Raw genomic sequence first — 25,113 nt, 5'->3', positions numbered from 1 at the left:
ACTTTGGATATGGCAGAATATTCAAATTTTGAAAGCTCACCTAGTGTTTCGGCTGGCATGAGGAGATTTCAGAGCATGGTAAATCATTGCTCACTGACAGATATGCCATATCACGGTCCTCTATACACTTGGAATAACAAACGAGGAAACGATCTCATTTCAAAGAAACTGGACCGAGTTCTTATGAATGATGTTTGGAATCAGTCTCACCCACTGGCTTATAGTGTGTTTGAAGCTGGAGGCTGCTCAGACCATCTTCGTTGCCGTATTCACATGAACATGACGGAAAGACAAGCTAAACGTAAGCCGTTTAAGTTTGTAAATGCGGTCACTGAACTTGAAGAATACAAGCCTTTGGTTGATGCGTACTGGAAAGCTACAGAGCCTCTCTTTCTGTCCACCTCGACGCTTTTTCGGTTCTCCAAAAAGCTAAAAGGCCTCAAACCTCTTATCAGGAACTTGGCTAAAGCAAAGATGGGTAATCTGGTAAAGAAATCAAGGGAAGCTTATGAGGACTTATGCAGTAAACAGGAAGCAACTATGGCTAATCCAACGCAACAAAACATGGATCTTGAGTCGCCAGCGGCTAGTAGGTGGGACTTAGTTGCTCGACTGGAAGAGAATTTTCTCAAGCAGAAATCAAAACTCCACTGGTTGAACATTGGAGATAAAAACAACAAGACTTTTCATCGTGCGGTGGCTACCAGAGAAGCTATAAACTGCATAAAAGAGATCTTGTGTCGAGATGGTACTTTAACTCGGGATGAAAATGAAATAAAGAAGGAAGCAGAGGGATTTTTCATGGAATTTCTGCAGCATGAGCCAGAGGATTTTGAGGGTATGGAAGTGGGCCAGCTCCAAGGTCTTCTTTCGTTTCGATGCTCGGAATCAGATTCTCAGCAGCTCTTACGGCCAGTCTCACCAAAGGAAATCAAGGATGTCTTGTTTGCAATGCCAAACAATAAATCTCCAGGGCCTGACGGTTTTAACTCTGAATTCTATAAGTCTGTTTGGGAGATCATTGAGGTAGAATTCACTACTGCAGTGCAAGCTTTTTTCGTGAAAGGATTCCTTCCAAAAGGTATTAATTCAACGATTTTAGCTTTGATCCCGAAGAAAGAACAAGCCACTGAGATGAAGGACTATAGGCCGATATCGTGTTGCAATGTGCTTTATAAAGTGATTTCTAAACTCATCGCCAATAGATTGAAACTGATCCTCCCCAAGTTCGTCGCTGCAAACCAATCTGCGTTCGTTAGTGAGAGGCTTTTAATTGAGAATCTCCTGCTTGCCACAGAGATTGTTAAAGATTACCATAAGGATAACATATCATCAAGGTGTGCCATCAAGATAGATATCTCGAAGGCTTTTGACTCTGTACAATGGAGTTTTCTGCTTAACGCCCTCACAGCTATGAGTTTCCCACAACAATTCATCCATTGGATCTCACTCTGCATTTCTACTGCGTCCTTTTCTGTTCAAGTAAACGGAGAATTAACGGGTTATTTCCAGAGCAAGAGAGGTCTTCGTCAAGGTTGTTCACTATCACCATACCTATTTGTCATAGTGATGGATGTTTTATCTAAACTTCTGGACAAAGCAGCAAGTGTTCAACACTTTGGGTACCATCCTCGCTGCAAGAACTTGGGACTAACTCACTTGAGTTTTGCTGATGATCTGATGGTTCTATCTGATGGGAAAGCACGGTCAGTAGAAGGCATTGTTGCTGTGTTTGATCACTTTGCCAAGGTGTCTGGGCTCAGAATCAGTATGGAAAAGACAACAATATTTCTAGCAGGCGTCACTGAAGAGGTTCAGCTAGAGATTACAAACAGGTTTCGGTTTGGTTCAGGTCAACTCCCAGTACGTTATCTCGGCTTACCTCTTGTTACAAAATGCATGGGTGTAAATGACTATCAGCCGCTACTGGAGACAATTCGGAAGCGAATAGGAACTTGGACTAACAGATATCTCTCATTCGCAGGGAGACTAGAACTTATAGGCTCGGTTCTCTGGAGTTTATCAAGCTTTTGGTTATCTGCGTATCGCCTCCCGAAAGCTTGTATACATGAGATTGATAAAATATGTTCATCCTTTCTCTGGTCAGGATGTGATTTGAATCCACGAAAAGGGAAACTGGCTTGGGAGGAGGTTTGTAAACCCAAGGATGAAGGAGGTCTTGGTCTCAGATCACTCTTAGAAATCAACGATGTTACTTGTCTTAAACTCTTTTGGCGGTTGATATCTAATAACACTTCTCTGTGGGTGAAATGGATACAAACGAATGTACTCAAGAATGAGTCCATATGGTCAATTAAAGAGGATGATAAAAAGGGTCTTGGATGTGGCGGAAAATATTGAAGATCAGGAACATAGCAAGACAGTTCTGCAAAGTCGATGTGAAGAATGGTGCGACTACATCCTTTTGGTATGATCATTGGTCACCGATGGGATGCTTAATGGACTTAATAGGGACAAGAGGACAAATTGATATGGGTATTGGCCGGTATGACACAGTTCTCACTGCACTAACAAAGAGAAGAAGAAGAAATCATCGATCCGAAGTGCTTCTCGCTATAGAGCAGAGCCTTAGAAACCTAGTTCCATCTGATGATGCAGATGAGATATTATGGAAGGGAAAGAATGATGTGTATAAGCCGAAATTCATTACAAGAGACACTTGGAACCACATTCGCTCAACGACGAGTAAGGTTTCATGGCACAAAGCACTCTGGTTCAACCAAGCAACACCTAAATTTCGGTTCTGTACTTGGCTTGCACTACGGAACCGTTTAACAACTGGTGATCGTATGGCAGCCTGGAACGTTGGTATTGATGGTAGCTGTGTCCTCTGCAATCAGCACTTGGAAACCAGAGACCATCTTTTTTTCTCATGCTCTTACACTTCAATGGTGTGGAGGAAACTGGTTCAGAATCTGTATAGAGCCCACTTCTCTACGGACTGGTCTACCATAGTGGAGTTTCTGTCCCAGTCGGGGGATGACCGAGAGACACTCTTTCTTGCTCGTTACGCCTTCCAAGCTGCAATTCACACGCTATGGAGGGAGAGGAACGCTCGTAAGCATGGTGAGGCTCCGTCCTCGCAGGGAACCATCATCAAGTTCATTGACAAGGCGGTCCGAAACAGACTGATGTCATTACGAAGGGACCACCACGCTAGAGCTTTGCGAGGTGCATATCAAACATGGATTGGAGCTGTCCAAGCTTAAACTGTATTTGATCAAATTCCTAGTTTTATTTCTCTTTCTGAAAAGCTAAAGAACAAGTAGCATGAACTGTAAAAAGTATATTTTCTTTTGAATCAAATTTAACATTTATTCAAAAAAAAAAAATGTAGAGAAATATTGCACCATCTAAATTTGTTTATTTTATAACAAAAAAAGCACAAGTGGTTTTCAAATTATTATTTTTAACTGTTTTAAGAAAACTGCTTTTCAAATTATACATTTACACTTTTGCTTCAGAGACACATTATACATACTTAAAATCACAAAAGTATCTGTTTGTTACAGAAGAGGAAGCTGTCATTCCAGAAAAGGAAAGAAATGATGGTATTAGCCAAATTAAAGGTATAATGATGATAGAGTGTACAAGAGAGAAGGCCTTTAGAAAATCCATTCTTTTAAATTTCTTACCATTGTCTATGGATAATGTTTTTATTGTCACGACCCTTTACACTAAACTTCATAATCTTTTCTTCGTTGACTTTGAGCTAGGATTGCATACACCAGATTCATCATACGAAAAAGAGGCTCACCTTCAAAGATACGTCTAGGGTTGTTCTCGCCAAGAGTAGAACCTCTCTTGCAGCATCTCGGATTTGGTTTGAGTATATGGAACCCTCAAAACAAAAGTATATATATTGAACCCTCCATAGCTTCTGTTACAAGTTACAACGAAGACCATACTCTCAAACAGGCTTTATAGTTCAGCGTCAACTCGCTCTTTTCATAAGGACGATCGCGTCTTATTAAACCCAATTCAAAATACCCCAATGGGCTTTAGGGGCTTAAGATTCAAAGGTTGTGGTTGGGGATTAGGCTTTTAAGCTTTGAAGACTTTTAAAGGTAATTAAAGTTTCTAAAGCCATCACATTTTTGCTTTTCTAAAATTTCTCAACGTCCCCTAAACTCAGAGTCTAGTTTCTTTTATTCCCTTTGTTTTGTTCAAGTTACTCTACTTCTTTTGAAAGCTAGAATCTGAGGCTGTAGAACATATTTTTACTTCTTAAAAGTCAAAATCCACAAAGGTAACAGTCATTATATTTCTTCTAAACCACTAATTTTAAAGTCCGGTGAAAGTTCTAAAACAATCCAACCAAAATATGTTAGTGGGCTTTAGAGACATAGGCCCAAAATAAATTTTGGTCTTATTTTTACTCTCACCTCACTGAATAATGTCTGCGACATGACGATCTCTCCAGCATCATGTCAGTAAACAAAGAGAGAACCCGTTTCTGAGGAAATCCTCTGGTGTCCAACATGTTTCCAGTAGCTGTCAGGCTACATGAGAAGTAGATTATATAATAATAAAGTTTTGTCCTCTCTCTAAGTTGTAACAAAAGTTTTGTTCGGAAACGCAAACGCTTTCTCTTGCGTTTGAAACCGCTTATTCTTTTGTCATTCACGAGGTCTGCCCATAATGATTCAAAAACAAAAGAGTACGGAGTTTATTCGCCACATCAGAGACGAAAGGTCAGAAAATACAAAACACCAAATCTACCCCTCGTCACATCACTCCCATCGTAAACGAAACGGAGGGTAATCACGTCATTTCAACGTCACTGCTACACCCACGTCACCTGCTATAAATCTCTCCATTTTCCCTCTCCGTTTCCCTCTTCCTTTTTTCCATAATCAGAAAAAAAAAAATCACTTCGCCGGAAATGCTCTCTTCCGCTTCTCTCCGATCAAAATCAGTTAAACAATCTTAGAACCTTCTAGCTGATTCCGAACTCCATTTCTCGATTCCGCTAGGGCTCAGAGATGGAACTGGTGCGAATCATCTCACTCTCCGAGCTCATTCGTCATATTATCGCTTTCGATTTCTTGATTTTGTCGTTTTGCAGGCACCGATGAGTCTCGATTACACTCAGATCTTCGATTCATGGCCTCAACCTCCTCCTCACAATCTTCAACAACCTCCGGAGCCTTCTGTAACCGCCTTGATGGACTCCCTACGGCGAGACAGCAAACCCGAGTTCGTCTCCCGCGCGAAACGCGTCTTCCTAGGTCAAGACTCGGAGCGCGAGCGAGGCGAGGCGCTCAAGCTTCTCGCCGCCTGCTGCGGCTGCGATTCCGTCGGCTGCGCTTCGGCCATCTTCAACGGAGACATCGGATCGGTTCCGTACATCAACGACGCGGCGGAGGATACGGGACTCTCGCCGCTGCACGCGGCGGCCGAGGCTAACGCGCCGAGGTGCGTGGAGATGCTTATTAAGCGACGCGCTCGTACGGATATGAGGAGTAAAGACGGACGCGCTTTGCTTCCTCTGGAGCTTTCTCTCTGCAGCGGAAGGTATCGTCTTTAGTGCTGTTCGTTTGTTTGGTTGACGCAGCTACTTGCGGTTGCGTCGGCGTCAATTCTTTTAATAAACTATTTTTCATTGACGCCGGTACTGCGTCTACATCTAAACGCTGCGTCCTCGCGTCGATAAACTGTGTTGGCGTCGGCTTCTACAAAACGAATAACAACTATTTTTATTGAACTATTTTTATTGACGTTGATGCCGACGCCAAAAACTGCCAAAAACTGCGGCAACCAAAACGAACATGACTTTTATCTTTTTTTTTTATCAATTAGGGGAATAAAGCTCTTTAATCACCTCTTGAATGTGTGTTAACTCTCTACCTTGTTCAGGAAAGTTATTTACTTTGTACCTACTAATGACACTGCATGTGGTCTCTTACCCTCTTTGTTTGGTAAAGTTTTTATATATATCAATGTAATTATTAACATTTTTTTCCTTGTTTTGTAGCATGGATGTGACCTGGGATCCAAGTGCTGACTCTCTTGGAGACTTGATCCTTCTTCTTGGTGACAAGGTTAAACACTAGTTCCCTACTTGGATTTGATTATGGAATGTACAGCTTGTCATGTAAAAAGTTTGATCTTTTTTATGCGAAGGATCTGACGGTGGTGAGACTACTTGCTGAAAAGACTAAGGAAGTAGACGTTGTGGCACATTCATACGCCACGGCTGGTGAAATAGTTCCTTTGACTGCGTTGCTGATTGTAGCGGTTGATAAGATCAGAGAGGCTAGTGTGGCGTTACAGGATGTTGATGATTCTGTGTGGACAAAGCCGAAGACAACGATCTATGAGTTTGTTATTCTAGAAGCGTTGCGTAGTAATAGCAAGAAAAGAATGCTTTTGTTGCGGGAGATTGGGCTCCTTCAGCTCTTTGGTGCTGCAGTTTTTAGTGAATCTGTGGATAAGCAAACCTCACCGCTTTTCTCCATTGTACAGGTGAGACTTGGTGACTTCGTAAGGCATTGTTATGAGGGTTGTAATGTAATATTCCATTATCGATTCTGTAGGCAGGAGATGAAGCTGTTCTTGAATTGCTTATAAACACGGACATTGATGTTAACGAAACAGATGCAGAAGGGAACACCGCTCTTCACTGCTGCCTGAAGGGATCATCTGTGCCACATAAGCAACAAACTAGGTATGAGTACTCTCCTTACTAGCCTAATCACATACAATAACGTCGCGTGGTGATTCTTCCCAACTTGAGAATAGTACATTTGTGTAATCCAGAATCATGAACCTACTTCTTGTACACGGTGCTCGTATTACCCATAAGAACAAGTTGGGTTTATCTGCAGTCCACTTAGCTGCTGCAAATGGCAATTTATCTGCACTTGAGGTATACATTCCTAATCTTGTTTGTGCTTCTCATCCCAAGCTGAAACAAGATAATGACATTTTGAGCCTACAGATTCTTCTAGCGGCCTACCCTGAGCTGGTTCACTCCAAGACAGTAATCAAAGAGACACCACTATTCTTCGCAGTGAAGAATAACCATCTTGATTGCGTTGAGCTGCTTCTTCAGTGTGGAGCAAGTTCAGAAATTCATAATCTACGGTGAGGCATTGCACAAACAATTTGTTTTACCTATGGGTCTTTTCTATGATCACCTTAATCTGATTGGTTACATGTTTCATACATCTTGTGCAGAAAACAGAGACCAATAGAGCTGACTCAGTCACAAGATATACGCTTCCTCCTTAACCCAACAAACATCACTTGCTGTAAGTATTTGTACTTCTATATGGACAACAAGCATTGTGTTTTTCTTCTCACATAAACAACAATGAAATGCAGCTAGCAAAGAAGCAGAACCTGCTAAAGGAGATGATGAAGAAACCAGTTTCACCGGCACTGCCGTGCCCACATGGCTCAAAAAGTTCGTAAAATGGCTTCCTCGGCATCTCCGAGATGTATCAGAGAGGTACAGAGAGATTAATGGATATCCCCTCTCATCACTCAAAGCCGATTTCAGAGCTGATTTTGGCATGGAACTCAACCACTCCTCCCTTGGCTTCTCCAAGCTCATCGACTTCATCAAATATTTTCCAAAACTCTGTCAAGTTAAATGCGTCCTCGTTGGTGATTCTGGACTTGCAACCCACTGGGTGATGTTACCCTCCAAGTGTTCTCAGCTCAAAGGAAGACCTCCAGAGCCACTCATCATCAAAAACAACGACTCTTTCTTTCCCAACAAACCGAAGGACTCATCAGCTCCAGCTCTCAAATCCACACAACAAGCACATGACTCTCAAACCTTGAAGGCCATTTTCAGCAATGTCTCTCTCTCTCCAAACAAACCGAAAGTCTCATCAACACAAGGACATGACTCTACAACCTTGGAGCCAAAAGTAGAGCCTCAACCTCTCGTGACTGCATCTTACAACAACTATCATCAACTAAAACATCCGGTTCTAGAGACAGCTTCAGTAAACAAACACACACAACAAGCCCATGTATCTGAAACCTTGAAGCCAGAACCTCCTTTGGATGCTTCTTACAGCTATCATCATCATCAGCTAAAACATCCTGTTCTAGAGGCACTTGCAAGGATCAGAAACAGCACATCCATATTCTTTCTCCGTGAGTTCGACTTTTATCAAGTAAAGCAATCTCACTCTCTGCTCTTCTTTATATAATGAATTGAGTTATGTCATTGTTTTTTCACATGGGATGATACTTGCAGAGCTATGAGACGTGTTTAAGGAAAGGAATGTGTTTCTGGTGCAACAAGAGCATGCTTCTATGGGCAAACTTCCCATGTCGACACAAACTCTGGTGCAGCACTTGTAAACACAAGATTGCACAATCTGCAGGTGATCACCACAGGTGTGTGATCTGTGACGCTAAAGTGGAATGTTTCATCTTGTCTCCACCGTTTGGATTCGATCATCATAGGCATTCAAGTCGTCTCCCTAACGATGCTGAAATAGCGACTTGGTTCCTCGAATATCTGATATAAGAAAGTAATGTTTTTTTTTTTCCACTTTCTCTGATTGACTTAAAAACCCCTTCTTTAAAGAAAACGTCTAACTAACGTTTTTGTCAATTACTACTTGTTGCAGTTCCATGAAGAAGGGGATCATTCATTTGGATCATGGGATATAAGAGAAGGAAAGAAACTCCTCTTGTGTGGTAAAAGTGGATTTGACTCGTGAAACAAAAACTAAGTAGAATGAAAACACATGAAAGCTCTTCTTCTTAATAACATAGAAAGTACATATAGTATTGAACGTTTCTGGTGCTTGTAGCTCTCTGTCTCTCGATATTAAAAGTACTAGCATTAACAAAGTAAAATCTGAAATCAAAATCAAAATCCATAAAAAAAAATTCAAAATCTGTTGAATCATACTCATGTCTATTCATCTCCCCTACAAAGCCATTCATTCCCAACACTCTTGTATGTACTGAAAACTGTTCACAGAGAATATTTCTAACTCTTTGGAGCAGTCTTCTCCTTGGACTTCTGAAGCTTCAAAACTTCTTCACAATCTTCTGCTCTTCCACCAAGAAGGCCCTAACGATCCTGAAGCAGACATAGGTGCTAAGCATTAGTTGCAAAGCTCTTTAGCATATATTAATAACTAATCTTTAAAAGATTTGAATACCTCTGCCTACAGGCCACTCTAGATAGAGCACCACCATACGCATGTTTTACTGTCCTCTGGTTCCTTGACAACCTCGACCTTATGTACTCAGTGGGTCTCAGATGTGGAATCTGCAAAAAAAAAGAGCATGAAGAGGTAAGCTCATGCTAGTAATGGAACAAGGAAGCTCACTGATGCTAGATTTTAAGATTCATCTGCTAATCATACTTGATTATTCAATCAGAAATAGGGATCGGATCTAGGTAACGTCCTGCATGTTGGACAGAGTTCATGCTAGGTCACATATGTCTTGCAGACTCTTTTCGAAGATAATAAATCATAGATTTTGGAAGCAAAGCCTAGCATGACGTTAGCTTTGTTTGGAAACAAAGCAAACCAGTGAACTCTTTCTTTATACTATCAAAAAGACTGTATATCAGATGGCTGATTCATGAATAGTAAATACTTGAGAAATTAACTTCAAAAGTTAGCTAATGGGTCCCATTTAAGGAAGTGAGGCCCGTTATTCCATCATGAGGCCCAAATATTCAATAGCCTTAATAATACAAGTATTTAACAATCTTACAACCAAACAAAACAGCCCGGTCAACTCTTTGATAAAAAAAAAGAAAAGAAAAGAACAACAGGCCGGTCAACTCCGGTTCTTAATTCGGTCTGATTAAGAAACATGATACATTGATACCGATCGCATGCACTGTCACTTGCTGATAATAAATATAGACTGAATTGTGCATTTGTTCTTACGCATTAACTGCATGTGCCCTTGCAGTGCTTTTATTTCTCTTCATTGACAAAATAGTATTTTAGTTTTTTTTTTCCATACGCAAAAATAATAAGTGCCTAATATTTATTTCAATGCTTGTGTGTTTCTCCCTTTTTGTTTATTTCTTTAACAACTTGTTAAAATAGGTATATATATATATACGCTGGAAAATGTGCTTGGCCCGTCCCTACATCACAAGCACCATATACATCACCACATGCATTCCATGTTATGAAGTCGTCATTTAATAATAGCAAATCATATATATGTATTTTTATTTTACAAGAATATAAGCCACTTATATTCCACCTCCATGCTTATTATGATTCATCCCTACACTTTAATGCGTTATGTGATATATTTTTATCGTAAAATACCAATCTATATAATATACGTCGTATATATATTTGTGGCTGTCAAAATTTTGTATTAATATAGAAGAAAGTAGAGGACTAGCAGCTTATACTAAAATGTTATGCTTTCGAATGATATGATTAATTCACCGAATGATGAAACTGTAGAAAATGAAAAAAATTATAAAATGGAATTTTCTGAGTAAATTGAACGTTTCCCATTCCAAAAACATACTGTATGTACAAACTCGCTCTTTTGTAAGAATATACTTTTACAAACTTTTTTAATTAGATGTAAACGAAAAAGAAGAAAGAAAACTTTCATTTTTCGAAATTACGTCTTAATTTGAGTTTTTGTTAACTTTAGTTACGTCTTTAAGTTTTTTTTTTGTTTCAATACGTCTTTGAGTTGATAACGCAACTCTGCAGTTCCAGTCCAAATTATTGATAAACAGCCTGTTAACACGATTATATAAGCTAGCAACAATTGGTATTTTCACACTTGTACAAACTATAGAAAACCTTACCTGCATAAATAAATAGATATAGCACAACATTGACAAAAGAGAAGAAATTAAAGGAGTCCCGTGTCTCTTCTTCTTCCTTTCCTTCCGGCCTCGTGAAAACAAAATTGTTATCATCTTTTATATATACACGTACATTACATATATACACTCAAGTACACATAAATAGAATATGGTTGTGTGATTTGTGTTTATTGAATTCAATAATCCTCATTATCTTATGCCAAATTCTCATGCAGATATCTCTTAATCTCTTTTCACCACCTACGATAATTAACGAATGCATAAGTAACCTACAATTAATTTCATCAATAAATGTGTTTACCAAAAGTCCAGATGTGGTCCATCAATTAATTACTATATCCGAGAAAACATACCAAATTAACAATAACATCATGAATGACGTAGATCATCATGTAATTTGACAAAAGGCCAAAGTCCCACTGGTTCAATCCGAAACAGCAATTTTTTTCTTCTTTTTCTTCTTCTGTTTTCATGGCAACCCGAAGCAAATCATGGCGCTAGAGAAAATCTCGTTCGTCAAAAGATCCTTTCATCAATTTCTATTATTAACGAGCTACGTCTTACACATAAATGCATAGTCCCTATTCAATTCTTAAAATTATCGTAGCAATAGATCAAAAGCTAGAGAGTGAGATTTCATATCATATATATTTACCATGTTGTCATGCATTTCCCCATTGTTCTTAATTTTTATGACAGAAAATAGTTAAATAACAATTTTATGATATTAGGGTTTTTGAAAGGAGCAAGCCCACATTGAATGCCACGCGGTTTTGTGTGGAGAGTAGAGACTTTTCCTTTTGCCACACAGCTGACTTTGGAGGCTTTACCTCCACTTTTGTAGTTAATGCTTTACATATTTTATTTAGTTAATTTATTAAATACTCAATTTTGAGAGAACCAATGGCCCAAGACCAAGAGGGGTCAGCAATTTTATCTTTCTATTTTTATATATATAGAAGAAGGCGGACGTAGACTTTTGTCACCAAGCTTAACCATTAGATCCTTCCAAAACTAAGAGTGCCATTAGTGAGCTTAAAGAGTACTGTGAGACTCATCAACAACTAAAGCTGTCTCAATTTTCTTTTATTTTCTTGGCAAAAAGTTGTTAGTGGAAAACTTAAGTGAGGCAAAAAGAGAAAAGGGAGTGTCTAATTAAGTCAATTGATTGATTGTTTAAGAGAGAGATCAGGATAATGGTTAGACCCCCTTGTTGTGACAAAGGAGGAGTGAAGAAAGGGCCATGGACTCCTGAAGAAGATATAATTTTAGTTACTTACATCCAAGAACATGGTCCTGGTAATTGGAGAGCTGTTCCCACCAATACTGGTATGTCTAATCTTCTTATCTCTCCCTCTCTTTATCTATGCATATATCATCTCTCGAGATAGAATATACATAGAGATATTATTAGGGTTATGTAGGTAAGATATAGACAAGGGATCAAAATGGTTATGTATTGAATTTGGTTGATATATGTATTCTTCAAATGGGTTTAATTGTGGAATAAGAGTAATCAGAACTATATTTTGAAATTAACTAGCTAGAATTTTCTTTAACTTTTTACTCGGTTTTTAATACTTACTATACCTTTATCGTCATTTGTTCTTGTAAAATTCAGGGTTGCTTAGATGCAGCAAGAGTTGTAGGCTTAGATGGACAAACTATTTAAGGCCAGGAATCAAAAGAGGCAACTTCACAGAACATGAAGAAAAGATGATTGTCCATCTCCAAGCTCTCTTAGGCAATAGGTAATTAAATTAAACTAATCACATTCAATCAAAAGATGATTTCTCTATTTTTGTCTCTCACAACCTTTTTAAATTAGAAAAATTAATAATAGAGGGCATTTAATATTTGGTGTATAGATGGGCTGCAATTGCGTCTTATCTTCCACAAAGGACAGACAATGACATTAAGAACTATTGGAACACTCACTTGAAGAAGAAACTCAACAAAGCCAATCAAGTTTCTCATCAAGAACATGATCAATCAAGAGACCGTTCCTCACTCTCTTCTTCTCCATCGTCTTCGTCAGCTAATTCCAACTCAAACATCGCAAGAGGCCAATGGGAAAGAAGACTTCAAACCGATATTCACTTGGCGAAAAAGGCTCTCTCTGAGGCTTTGTCTCCTGCCGTAGCACCGATCAATACAGCAACAACATCTTCTTCTACTGAATCAAGACGTTCTACTTCCTCAGCTAGTGGGTTTCTTAGGACGCAAGAAACATCTACCACTTATGCCTCAAACACCGAGAACATAGCGAAATTGCTCAAAGGGTGGGTGAAGAAATCGCCAACTCAGAACTCCGCGGATCAAATGGTTTCTCCGGATTCTGAGACAAAAGAAGTGATCAAGAGTAATGTCGAGAAGGACTGTGCATGGGCATTTCAGTCATTTTCAGGGTTCGATCACTTAAAAGATCGTGACTCAGCTGGTGTTTCACCTGATCACGAGACCAAACCAGACATAACTGGATACAGTAACCAAAGTCAATGGTCTTTGTTCGAGAAGTGGCTGTTTGAGGATTCTGGTGGACAGGTTGGTGATATTTTATTGGATGAAAACCCTAATTTCTTCTGAAAATTTTGGTTAATCAGATGGTTTTCGAATTAATTAAGTCGCTAAAATTATGGTTAGCTGAATCGTTTATAATTTTATTTATTTTTATTCGTTATAATGATGGGTTCTTCTACAACTGGCCTTGTGAAATCTCAAGGGGCCTGAAATACGTCCACCCAATGATTTTAGTATTGGTGTAATAGTTTTCTAATACTCAATTTGTTATTTTGAACTATTGTTTTTATGTTATTTGCATGTTTTGTTTGTATTCTAAACAAATTTAAGAACAATAACTCTCAAATATAATGTTTAAGAGATTAATACCGTTATTCAACCATTTAATAAGTAAGTTCCATCAAGTACTTATTTATTTTAATTTATTCCCTTTTATTAAATGATATACTCTTTTTGTCAACGAAAGATATACTCCTTCCCTTCATAACAAATCCATGTTTTAGAAGAAAAAAATTGTTTGAAAAAATACATTTTTTTATATTTTCAATACATTAATTAATAAAAAAATTTATTTTTCAAAAAATATAATTATATTTAATAAAATCTCATTGGTTAAAAGTTAATGGAAATAGTTAATTAAGAAAAAAAATATATTAGAAAATACAATTTTAAATGTATTCTTAATAAGTATGAAAAAACTATAACATGAATCTTTTAGGAAGTATTATCTAACTAGAAGAAATGCTACAAGTATATTAGTGTCAAATGGCACCGCTCATTGAAAGAAAGAACATCGATTTAAAGACATCATTATAATTGGTGAACTAGATTTTGATCCGCGCTTAAAAGCGTGGGTTTGTTTTCAAAATTAAATATATATTTAAATGAATTTCTACAAAATATATATAGTGTATAGGTTTGTGTACATTTATCCCAAACCGCGAACTAAACTGTAGCAAACTGAAGAAGAAAAACGAAACCTACATTAAACTGACTTTCATAAATAATCGAGCAAATCATATATCTCTAGAACCAAAAAACTGAAATCAATCGTGAAACATTGAAATGGTACGGAAAAAACATTTTATTTTTGAAAATGATTTAACTCATTTTAGTAGGAATACATATTTAGTTTATTGACGAATTAAGATATAAGCATTGTTTTCATATTTGATTCGGACCTGCAATTAGACCAGTAAACTGGTGGCCGTATATAATATGGACTGGATTATATTCTTCATGCAATATTCTACATGATTATACCAACTGATATGTTTCCACAAAATTCAGATTTAAGGAAAACCTATTAATTAAAAATCTGATAAAACCGAAAATCATGCCATTAACCCGTGAACCAACACAGGTTGACCCGATAAAAACTTAGAAAATTTTGATAATATTTTTTTAAAAGTTGATTATAATTCTCATATATTTTATAATAATACGCAAAACTTAAAAAACTATTTAATTTGTCATCTACACGTAAGATTTGTGTAGATGAGAATGGGGCTTACCAATTATGAATGACAAAATCTTCAATAATTTTAATGATAATGTGAATTCGCAAGCATATTCTCGTTTAAAAATATTGTAAATTATATGATTAACTCATAGAAGGAGTAAAAATAGGTGAATGATATGGTATATAATGTTATTGAATATTGAGTTACTTATTGTTAGAGATAAATAAGGGAATACCAAAAAAATGTTAATCTAATGAAAGGGTCCAACAACCTTTTATAACTAGATTTTTTCAGAATGTTTATCTTTTAATAGTATAGATTTGAAAGACCTACTGATAAAGAAAATAGTACTACTAGTAAAGAAGATTAAAATAGATCTTTATGGCATGAAATAAACAAGAAATAAACGGGGCCGCAAGGTTTGAAGAAACTAATTCTTAGAAAGATAAAGAAAAACGGAACGGATTGGCATTATAGGAAAGTGTTGAAGAAATTAAGTTAAACTTTCTTGTGAGTCGTCACTTACATAGTTACATCAATAACCTAACGCAATGGACATTCAGTCTGGTTACTATCCGAATCACCTACAAGAAATATTAAGACATGAATTTTAGAACTCAGTGAAACGTAGTAGGAGATAAAGGAAAACAATAGTGTAAGCTTAGAAGAACTCGTTGATGTTCACAAAGTATGCTTTTAAACAAACTAAATTCTATCTATCGGTCTTTATTTGTGCATATATGATTGGCTATTTTCAACATGAAATTGTACGAAGCAATTCTTTATGATAGAATACAGTACAAAAGATTTGAAAAACAAGAATATCGTGTATCAGTTGTAACAAATTCTAATCTAATCACACACTTATATACCATCGCAACTATATTATGAGCTCCTATTTAAACTTAATTAATTTAATCATCGAAACCCACAAATCACAGATTGTTGTAGCTTAATAGATCTTGAATAGTGTATATTTCTAGAATATTCCTCTTTTAAACGATTTTAATTTGTTTTGCTATCCTAATCTTTTACCTATTAAAACATAAGAAGCCAGCATGGAGGAGGTTGTTGCAGGAGGAGAAACAATATCTCCTCATGTTGTTCGTGATCTCCAGAGTGAGCTAGAAGTTGATAGTAAAGGAACGAGATCTTCTGGCAAGATTCCTAGCGATGAATACAACAAGGTTTTCGAGATCTTACTTCATCAAATTCTTGATGAATTGAAACAACTGAATGTTAAGTAGTCCTCCTGAAGTCCCTCCTATGAAGACTATGATTGGGAAACACCATACTTACATAACACCCGCACTATCACATGGACGGTTGCGGGTCTCCTGGCTACCGTAGCTCTCGCCGGAGGTATCAACCCGCCTGTTTCCCTTCTTTACAAATTGGTTTTAAAACTCACCTTCCAGTACTCCTTGTGGACGTCTGCTTTCTTTTCCTTCGTGGCCTTATTGGTACTCATGGTGATGACTCCATCTTCGAAGAGGATGCTAAGATGATTTGTCAAATCTGCATACATGTGCATGTCTTTCGCTTCCCTTCTTCTAGTGAAAGCTTTTGGAACAGCAACAGTGGCAATGCTATGGAACAATTATTGTACAATTGGAGCAGGTGTTATAGGATTACTCTTCTACCTTGCTCCCTGCTATTTCATCTCGAAGACCCTGAGGATTAAAGTTTTCCGATAGACCATTTTAGTTTGATGGATCAAGATCCCCAAGATGATCAACCTTCATACCTTCCAGTCACTCCATCTACAATCCCTCCATCTAGTCCAGCTGCAACTGATTTAAGTACTCCATCTACATCTGGCTCAATTGGACTCTCCAACGTCGTTTAGTAAAACTTACCTGTGAGTGCAGAAATATGATTTTTCTGTAACAGTCTTTGGTTCCAGCAGCAGCTCCTTCCCTTGCTCGATCTCCATGTTGGACAAATACTTGTTTTCCCAGGTAGAAAAAGAAAAACAAAGAAAGAAAGACATTTGTTTTGGTCTTCTAGCATCATCAGAATCAGATCTTTCTCAGCGACTTAAAGATAGGTTTTTTCTTTTAAAGTTAGTTGACATTTTTGTTTATTTCTTGTTATTATAGCAAGATTTGAAGAGTGATGATGATAGAACAGAACATCTCAAAGACCAATTTTGTTATTCTTCAGAAATAGCAAGAACAAGAAAAGCTGCATATTTTTGAATTGGTTCCAAGAAGAAGCAATACCAGTGACGAATTCTGGTATATATTGAAACCACACAATACGTTAGTGTCAAAGTAACGCCATGACAAGCCAAAGATGATGATAAACCAAAACAAACGATGTTTATTAATTAGTCTTAAAAGTTCAATGCTTGACCATTCAAAAGATTGTCGTTTTGCCAGTTTTTTTCCTAGTTCCTTGACATTTGCTGCCACCTTGTTCTTGAACCTTTAACCGCAACAGAGTGAACATTTCCTGTGCCACCAACATTGGTGAATTACAAGGTTAAAGTAAGAGTGTCCGTTGATTGTGAATCTTATATCTCCCCTCCCCTTTCACGGAACACTAGAACGAAGAAAAAATACAGGCAAACTTCCATAACAAGCAAGAGAAATAACATATGATATATATTAAAGGGTTTTTAGTAATTAACCCCTCGGCTAAAGATGAATCATAAAAAAAATCTCCAACTAAAAATCCTATGAAATAAACCTTCAATTTTAATTTTGTTAACATATGTTATAAAAAACCGTGACGGAAGGTAACATATGTTAACGTTTTATAAGTTGATGGTTTATAATGTTGAAAACTTAGTTGAGTGATTTTTTTACGATTTAAAAATAGTTGAGGAGTTTTATCACTAACCGTCAATAAATGTTTTAAAATGTTTATTATCGTTTATACATTTTTAGATTGATTTATAAGCCTTTAAAACTAATTTATAAATTTTAGTACATTAATATATTATAAAATTAATTTTTACATCCTAAATTAATAATTTTCAACACTATTTACAACTAAATATAACTTCAAAATATTAAATTATTTGATATTTGGCAATAATGATATAAGAAAATTTGTGTGTTTATATCTTCATTGTCAAATATCAAATAATTTAAAATTTATAAGTTACAAGATATGAGCCCGTTGCGTTGCAACGGGTTTTGTGTGATGTTTTAGTTTAATAAAAACTATAGAATAATAAATAATTTCTTATAGTTTTATGATTGTTTTTTTGAATATGTTGTTTGAGATTTATTTTACAATTAAAACCCATTTTTACACATAAGTTTAAGTTAATATTTGTATTTTATATTCATGGTACATAGATGAATTGTTATAAAATTTGTACTTACGATTAGATAAAATACTATATCTAAACGTTTAAACTGAACACAATCCGAAATAAGAAACTTAATGAAAAGTAAAAAGAAATGAAAGTAAAATACATCAATCGAGTCAATGACAACATTATACATGTTCTTATGTAATAATTTAATGTTTTATTAAATAATTCTTTAAAATTTTATTTTGTTAGGATTTTTTTTAAAAGGAAAAAATTATATTTTATAAATCTCACTTTTAGTTACAATTAAAAAATAATATTAAATACACTTTTACAATTTTTTTTAAGATTTTAGAAAAAGAAAATTACTATCATATAACCTATTACAATTATCTTCTCTTTAGAATTTCAGAAAAAATAAATGTCTATCAAATAATTATTTTTAGTTACTAATAAAGAAAATTTACATTTCGTATCAATACTAGTTTTATACTTTTTTGTTAATTAAATAATTTTTTGTATCATGTTCATCATCAAATACTATTTCAAAAATATTATCAAATAATTTTTTACAATTCACTTTTGGTTAGGACTTAAAAATATGATAAAAATTTTTTTGTTTATGATTTTTTATATAAATAAAGAAAAAAAAAGATCAAATATTCTTGTACAGTTTTTTAGGATTTTAGAAAAGAAAATTAATATTATATCATCTCTTACAATTATATATTTTCTAGGATTTAGAAAATTTCTATCAAATAATTATTTCCCGTAACTATTAACTATTTTTAAAAGTTGCCATTTTCAAAATTCAGTGTTTCCAATATCACTAATATTTTTTTACAAATTTTCTTGTTTACTAAATAATTTTTTACTGTTATATTAAGTGTTAAGTAATGTCGAGGATAATTCATTCATGAACTCCATCTTTCTATTTAGAGTAGGGCGTGGAAAATATTTCCTATTTTCATGATTTGTGTCCTCGGCTCATATTTTTCCTCTATCCCCCCCCCCCCCCCCCCCCCCCCCCCCAAAAAAAATAATAATGCATGATTATTTTAATTCTCATTGATTTCTGAACAAATAAGTTATATTTTTATTTTTTTATCAATAAAATAATATATTTGATATTTTATTCTTGATTTATTGTATTACTTTATGTTTCAGTAGTATCACGAATAATGTTAAATCATTGTGAAATCGTATTAATCATATGTAAAAATATTAAATATTTATGAAGCTTTATAAATCGGTTATAAAATAATGTATTAAAATTTATATATTACTTTTAAAGGCTTATATCAATCTAAAACAATGTATAAATGATAATAAAGATTTAAAAATATTTAATGACTTTTAGAGATAAAATCCTTCAACTATTTTTGAATCGTAAAAAAACACTCAACTAAGTTTTATACATTATAAACCCTTAACTTATAAAATGTTCACGTATTTCACCCTCCGTCACGGTTTTTTAGACGGAAAGTAACATATGTTAACGGAATTAAAATTGAGGCTTTATTTCACAAAATTTTTAACTGAGAGTGTTTTTTACTATTTATCTTTTGTTGAAAGGTTTTATTACTAAAAACCCTATATATTAAATTACATAAAGTTTAATACTTTCATAGAGAAACAGAGTAACACAGTATAATGATCAAGACCCATTACAAGAAGTTTGAAATTAAGTTTAGAAAGTGTACATAAAGATAGAAACTTTTGGACAGTTAAATAAGTGGTGTTACCTTCCGTAAGAAACAGGGACAACACCAGCTTTGTAATGAACAATACGCTGGAAAATAAGCTGAGAGATAAGGGCTTATATCCCAGTGGTCCCCCTTCTCACAAATAACTACCAGAGCTCGTATGTTTGATTTTTTATCGGCGCGGTGGTACTATGATTCTCCAAAAAAAATTCTAAGGGATTTTTCTGGATTTGGAGTACCGCTTACTGTGGGTTCTAGTCACTATAAAAAATTTACCCAAAACATTTTTTTTTTCACCTAAAAAATAAAAATAAGCTGAGAGAGGTCAAAACGGTGAAGTGGAGGGCTACACCAACCACCTGCGTTATTAGGCAGAGCGTTGTTGGGAGGACAAAAGTTGGTGGCTATAACAACAATAGCACCATGTAAACACCACGTCCCGTCGCTCTGACACCGGATCTCTCGAAACACGTGCCGCAGCTAAGCCCGTTATTGAACAAAGCAGTACTTAAAGCCGCCGTGTTGGTCCCGTATCCTTGGCTGTAGAGATTACCGTACGCACAAGCTGCACCTGGTGACAAAAGAGACATTTAGCTTAAAACATTGAGATGATTTTTTATAGAGAAGGTAAACTTTGTTGACACATACCCATTGTTCCTGAAGCATCACTTCGACCATAGAAAGTGGCATGAGCATTGACCCATCCAGCATCATATCCTTGAACAGAGGACGCCATTGCAGCAAACCCCAACAGGACTCCCCAAAAGACCCATTCTTCCCCTGCAGTTGGACAATTATGAAACAAAATTACTACTCGAGACATTACTAGCAAGTTGTACGAAAAACAGTTGGATGAGAGAGAGAGAAGGCATTTGATGGGAGTGCAGAAGAAGGTTTGACCCTTCATTTACCGCTTTAACCACCTAATTTTGAAAATAAAATTTTGACATTACAACTTTATATTTTATTTTTTACCAATACTTGAATTTTACAAAGGTTCAATTTTCAACCTGAAGCAACAAGAAAAATGCAGGAGATGAGAAGTTATTTGAACCAAAAGGTGATCTTGCTTTGGAGTCGTGAGAGAGGGAGAGAGAGGGTTTTAAACAAATACTAGATTTTTCACATGCACATCCGTGCGGGTAGATTTTCATTTTATAAATATATAACAGATACCATCGCAAAACTTTCAAAGATGTAATTTACATTTTAGTGTTATATATTGTGTAAATCTATAATATTTTTTTTTTTAAATCTATAATGTTATTAGTTATGTTTATTATTCGATTACATTAATGTATAATGATTTGTTTTATACATTTTATTTTATTATTAATTGTTATTATATATTAATATATTTTCGAGTTTGGTAAAATAAATTCATAGTATGAAATAAACAAATTGAGAATCTCCTTCATTTTTTTCTAATTTTTACACACTGAATACAACATATTTTAAAATTTTATTTAGTTACTATAGAATTGATATTTTCTTAGCATAATTTATATTTCTATGTTATTTATTTTAGTATATTGTGGGATTTTATAAGTAAATAGATTATAATAATACTATATTATTAATTATGAAATCAATCGTTGCATTAATTTAAAAGTATTTTTTAAAATTTTATTAAGATTTTGTTAGATTTTTTCCAACATATTTTGTTATAAGTAGAAATAAAATTTAAATTTACAGTTAAAATTTATTTATTAATATCTATATAATTTATAAGATTTTTTAGAAATGTTATATATTAAATATATTAACTTAAATAATCAAATAGATGTAATTGATGAAATAGACCTAGTATGATTTTTTATGGTATTTCTTTTAATAAAGAAGATATAGAATAAAATTATAAAATTTGAAAAATAGCATACCGTTTTATTTTATTTTTTTTATAATAAAATCTTATTTAAATTAATGTATAATAGTATATTTTATTAATTACGAAATTAATCAATGGTATTAATTATATAAAATATTTTAAATTTTTAGAAAGATTTTATTAGATTTTTTCTCAACATTTTGTTATAACTAAAGATAAAATTTAAATTTACAGTTAAAATTGATTTATTATTAATATCTTTAAATATTTAATAGATTAATGTAGATAATTAAATAAATGTAATTAATGAAATGAACCTAATAAGGCTAGTATGACTTTTTAATGGTAGATAAAAATGGTAGTTCTCTTTTAATAGAGAAGATATCAAGAAGAAAAGAAGGAGAGCAACAATCTTCTCTATTAAAAGAGAAGTACCATTTTTATCTACTATTTAGAAGTCTACTAGGACCATTTCTTTAATCACATAATATGACATAATAATTAATAGGAATATTATAATAAATTAATTTTAACTATAGATTTGAATTTTATTTTCAGTTATAACAAAATCTATTAAAAAAATCTAACAAAATCCTACTAAATTTCTAAATAATTTTTATTAAACATTGCATTAATTAATTTTGTAATTAAGTAATATAATGCTTTCATTTAAATAAATTATCATCTACCACTAAAACGGGTTCAAATTTGTTAATCATGTCAGATTTTTTTATACAAATGACGTTATTAACATATGTTAAAAATTTATTTCTACAGCTATATATTTTCAAAAATCATATGTTGAAGAATATTTTTTATGTGATTATTTCAAATTATGAAAACTCGAAAACGTAATAAAAAAGGTAAAATGTATAAAACAAACCCCTACATTAATAAAGTAATAAGAAACCTAAACAATAAAATTAAAAAGTTATAAAATACATAACACTAAGATATAAATTGTATATTTAAATTTATATAATAATATCAAAATTATATATTTATAAAATGAAAATATACCCGCACGATGTGCGGGATAAACTCTAGTTCAGTTTATGACGGAAGTAACTTGTTTGAGATCAATTGGATCCAAATTGAGGTTAATAAAGTATTAAGGTATTTTCGAGGGAGGATAAAAAGTAGTTAAGAGTTTAAGACTAAGTCAAGGTTTCGGCCTTTAGGTGGGCATTGCGCCAGTTTATGTAATATCCAACTTATCAATTAGGCTGTACAATTTAATTCTTTATCACTCATCTCTTTCAAAGTGAGATCAAATGTAAAAAGCCAATTCGTTTTACTTTCTACTTTTTTTTCTTGGCTTTTTAGTAAAAGGTGAAGAAGATAAATTCACCATTAGACACCTGGTACAGTATAGTTCATACACTTTCAAATTGTTGAAAATCTTACAAGAAACACTAAATATTGGTAACAACAACTAATAAACTAGACGCCTCTATTTATTCAGTCTCATTCTCCTCCTTTGCTATCAATGAAACCTGACGATCTCAGAAGAAAAAGAAAATAGAATGTGCCAGACAAGAATAATAACACGAAACAAAGTCAAATAGATGACTCAGTTCACATGTCATTAGTGATAGCTAATTTCAGGGTACACATGATTTATTAGACATTTATTAACATAAACCCTAATCCTGTTTTTTAAGTTAGATTTCGAGATCCATCAGCGGTCAAACTCTGTTTTCCGTAATAAACAAATGCATATTTTTCTTGGCTGATATTATTTTTGTTTTGAACATTTAAAATAGTCAAGTTGATCTTGTACGTGTGTGAAGCAATAGTAACAGATGTGTATGTGTTCTTAACATTTGTCGTCACATCTTAAATTACAATAAAACACAGGCCGCAAAACCAAAAAACCCCGCTGGTGTATGATTGTCAGATTGTTGTGGTATGAGTGTATTTGTTAATGTGTATGTGTCCATATTCATTTATAAAACCGGTATACTATAGTTGATACACTTTCAAATTGTTGAAAATCTCAAATAGAAACACTGGAAATTGGTAACAATTAACTAATAAACTATACCTCTATATATTCAGTCTCATTCTCCTCCTTTGCTATCAATGAACCTGACGATCTCAGAAGAAAAAGAAAACAGAATGTGCCAGACAAAATAATAACACAAAACAAAGTCAAATAGATGACTCAGTTCACATGTCACCAGTGATAGCTAATTTCATGGTACACATGGAAGAAGTGTAAAAGTAATAACTTTCAAATGTCATCAAATCCCAAAAGGAAGAATATGTCATTTGTTCTTGAGACTATTCACACACTATACAAAGTAATATGAAATTCAAAAGCATATATACTTCTACATCAAATAGTCTTTTTTTTTTAGCACATACCAACTCCTAAACCTCATCATCGCTTCCTTCCGGTCCATGGAGTTCGCTCCTACATATTATAAGCATGTCGTTGTATATTAATGAAACCCTTCCTATATATAGAAGATATAACAGAGTAAAAATATTCACATTACCTCAAAACCCTGAAACTATTTGGATCACTTACCTGTGAGAAAGAAACCACGTACACAATCAATGAACACAGATATAAAGTTGAAGAATTGAGTTTGCTTTGGTGGAATCTGAGTCGTCTTTTCTTACGCCATAAATGCCGATGTCGTTGGAACAACCGACACAAAAGATATCATGGAAGTCACCAGTTGCTTCAGCCAGAATTATTGTATTATAGCTGCCACCAAAATTAAGGATATATATATATAATATTGGATGAAAATCCTCAAGTAACATCAACATGAAACAAGTGAGAAGCGCATATAATACACTTACAGTCTACTGAACACATATACGAGGCAACCATCCTGAAAAGAAAACATCAGAGGCATGTCAAAATGCATGCAGTGTCAAGTTAAAAGATGAGATGTAAGTGTGAGAAATTAAAACCTCGGTCTCCTCAGAGATGATATCACTTTGGACGCCGAGATGTGTCGCACCATTTGCATGTATACACTGCTCCCTCGAGTTCTATCCCGAACGCTCTTCCCATTTTCCACCTACCTGGAGAGACTCCCACAAGATCGTGATTGATATATTAATATTTCCTTCCTCTTTTTCCTTGTTTTATGCAAATAAATTGATACTAGTGTGTTACCAAGAAAATCTAACAAAAGAGAGTTTGAAAATTATATACAAAAATTGAAGATTAATCGGATACCAACAACTTTTTTGTAGATTAATCTATTATAGATATACAAAAAGTCAAACATCTTGCCGTATTGTATAATTGAAGATTAATGGTTTGCCAAAATAATTGGAAGGTTGTGTTGACCTATCATAGTCATCTCAAAAGTTGCGAAACGTATTTGGTTGGATGTTTTTATTTCCAGTTCAAACTGCCAGAAAGTACAAGTTGGATTACTAGTAAAATAATAAGACACCTGCGGCGTACGTGTTTCAAAAAAAAAAAAAAAGGTATGATTAACCCTGGTCTCTTAACCATGGTTCTTAATTCGTGA

General features: G+C 34.4%; 4 protein-coding genes and 1 long non-coding RNA gene across 5 annotated transcripts; 4 read left to right on the top strand and 1 right to left on the bottom strand.

Annotated features, from left to right (window-relative positions):
• The first annotated feature begins 2,447 nt into the window (after positions 1–2,447).
• Positions 2,448–3,230, top strand: LOC125596415. The gene has a single exon (XM_048771561.1). The coding sequence runs from the start codon at positions 2,448–2,450 to the stop codon at positions 3,228–3,230; it is 783 nt and encodes a 260-aa protein (XP_048627518.1).
• A 1,776-nt stretch (positions 3,231–5,006) lies between these two features.
• On the top strand, positions 5,007–6,077 carry LOC125596414. The gene is made up of 3 exons (XM_048771560.1): positions 5,007–5,015; positions 5,090–5,538; positions 5,999–6,077. The coding sequence occupies exons 1-3, from the start codon at positions 5,007–5,009 to the stop codon at positions 6,075–6,077; spliced, it is 537 nt and encodes a 178-aa protein (XP_048627517.1).
• A 10-nt stretch (positions 6,078–6,087) lies between these two features.
• LOC125596430 lies at positions 6,088–8,863 on the top strand. The gene is made up of 7 exons (XM_048771581.1): positions 6,088–6,489; positions 6,561–6,691; positions 6,784–6,892; positions 6,965–7,110; positions 7,204–7,277; positions 7,351–8,156; positions 8,240–8,863. The coding sequence occupies exons 1-7, from the start codon at positions 6,103–6,105 to the stop codon at positions 8,513–8,515; spliced, it is 1,929 nt and encodes a 642-aa protein (XP_048627538.1). The 5' UTR covers positions 6,088–6,102; the 3' UTR covers positions 8,516–8,863.
• Positions 8,864–11,706: 2,843 nt separating this feature from the next.
• On the top strand, positions 11,707–13,719 carry LOC106371126 (transcription factor MYB30). Its single transcript, XM_013811166.3, has 3 exons — positions 11,707–12,154; positions 12,447–12,576; positions 12,694–13,719. Exons 1-3 carry the CDS (start codon positions 12,022–12,024, stop codon positions 13,409–13,411), a joined length of 981 nt encoding a protein of 326 aa, XP_013666620.1. The 5' UTR covers positions 11,707–12,021; the 3' UTR covers positions 13,412–13,719.
• Positions 13,720–22,487: 8,768 nt separating this feature from the next.
• Positions 22,488–24,580, bottom strand: LOC125596428. Its single transcript, XR_007331041.1, has 5 exons — positions 24,542–24,580; positions 24,428–24,459; positions 24,242–24,329; positions 24,115–24,146; positions 22,488–24,029 (listed from the first exon to the last, which is right to left on the bottom strand). It is a non-coding gene; the product is annotated as an uncharacterized LOC125596428 (long non-coding RNA).
• Between the last annotated feature and the right edge of the window lie 533 nt (positions 24,581–25,113).

This window comes from Brassica napus, unplaced genomic scaffold (assembly GCF_020379485.1).
Source record: "Brassica napus cultivar Da-Ae unplaced genomic scaffold, Da-Ae ScsIHWf_1206;HRSCAF=1726, whole genome shotgun sequence".
NCBI lineage: Eukaryota > Viridiplantae > Streptophyta > Magnoliopsida > Brassicales > Brassicaceae > Brassica > Brassica napus.
The sequence above is the reverse complement of the archived record's forward strand: the minus strand, read 5'-3'. Positions and strand labels throughout refer to the sequence as shown.

Bases quoted from the DNA above. Each gene is read 5' to 3' on its own strand.
- LOC125596415 (XM_048771561.1), top strand. From the start codon at position 2,448: ATGGGATGCTTAATGGACTTAATAGGGACAAGAGGACAAATTGATATG.
- LOC125596414 (XM_048771560.1), top strand. The intron at 5,539-5,998 runs GTATCGTCTTTA...CTTGTTTTGTAG, and splicing joins CTTTCTCTCTGCAGCGGAAG to CATGGATGTGACCTGGGATC.
- LOC125596430 (XM_048771581.1), top strand. From the start codon at position 6,103: ATGTACAGCTTGTCATGTAAAAAGTTTGATCTTTTTTATGCGAAGGAT. The intron at 6,490-6,560 runs GTGAGACTTGGT...TCGATTCTGTAG, and splicing joins CGCTTTTCTCCATTGTACAG to GCAGGAGATGAAGCTGTTCT. The intron at 7,111-7,203 runs GTGAGGCATTGC...CATCTTGTGCAG, and splicing joins TCAGAAATTCATAATCTACG to AAAACAGAGACCAATAGAGC.
- LOC106371126 (XM_013811166.3), top strand. From the start codon at position 12,022: ATGGTTAGACCCCCTTGTTGTGACAAAGGAGGAGTGAAGAAAGGGCCA. The intron at 12,155-12,446 runs GTATGTCTAATC...TGTAAAATTCAG, and splicing joins AGCTGTTCCCACCAATACTG to GGTTGCTTAGATGCAGCAAG. The intron at 12,577-12,693 runs GTAATTAAATTA...TTTGGTGTATAG, and splicing joins CAAGCTCTCTTAGGCAATAG to ATGGGCTGCAATTGCGTCTT.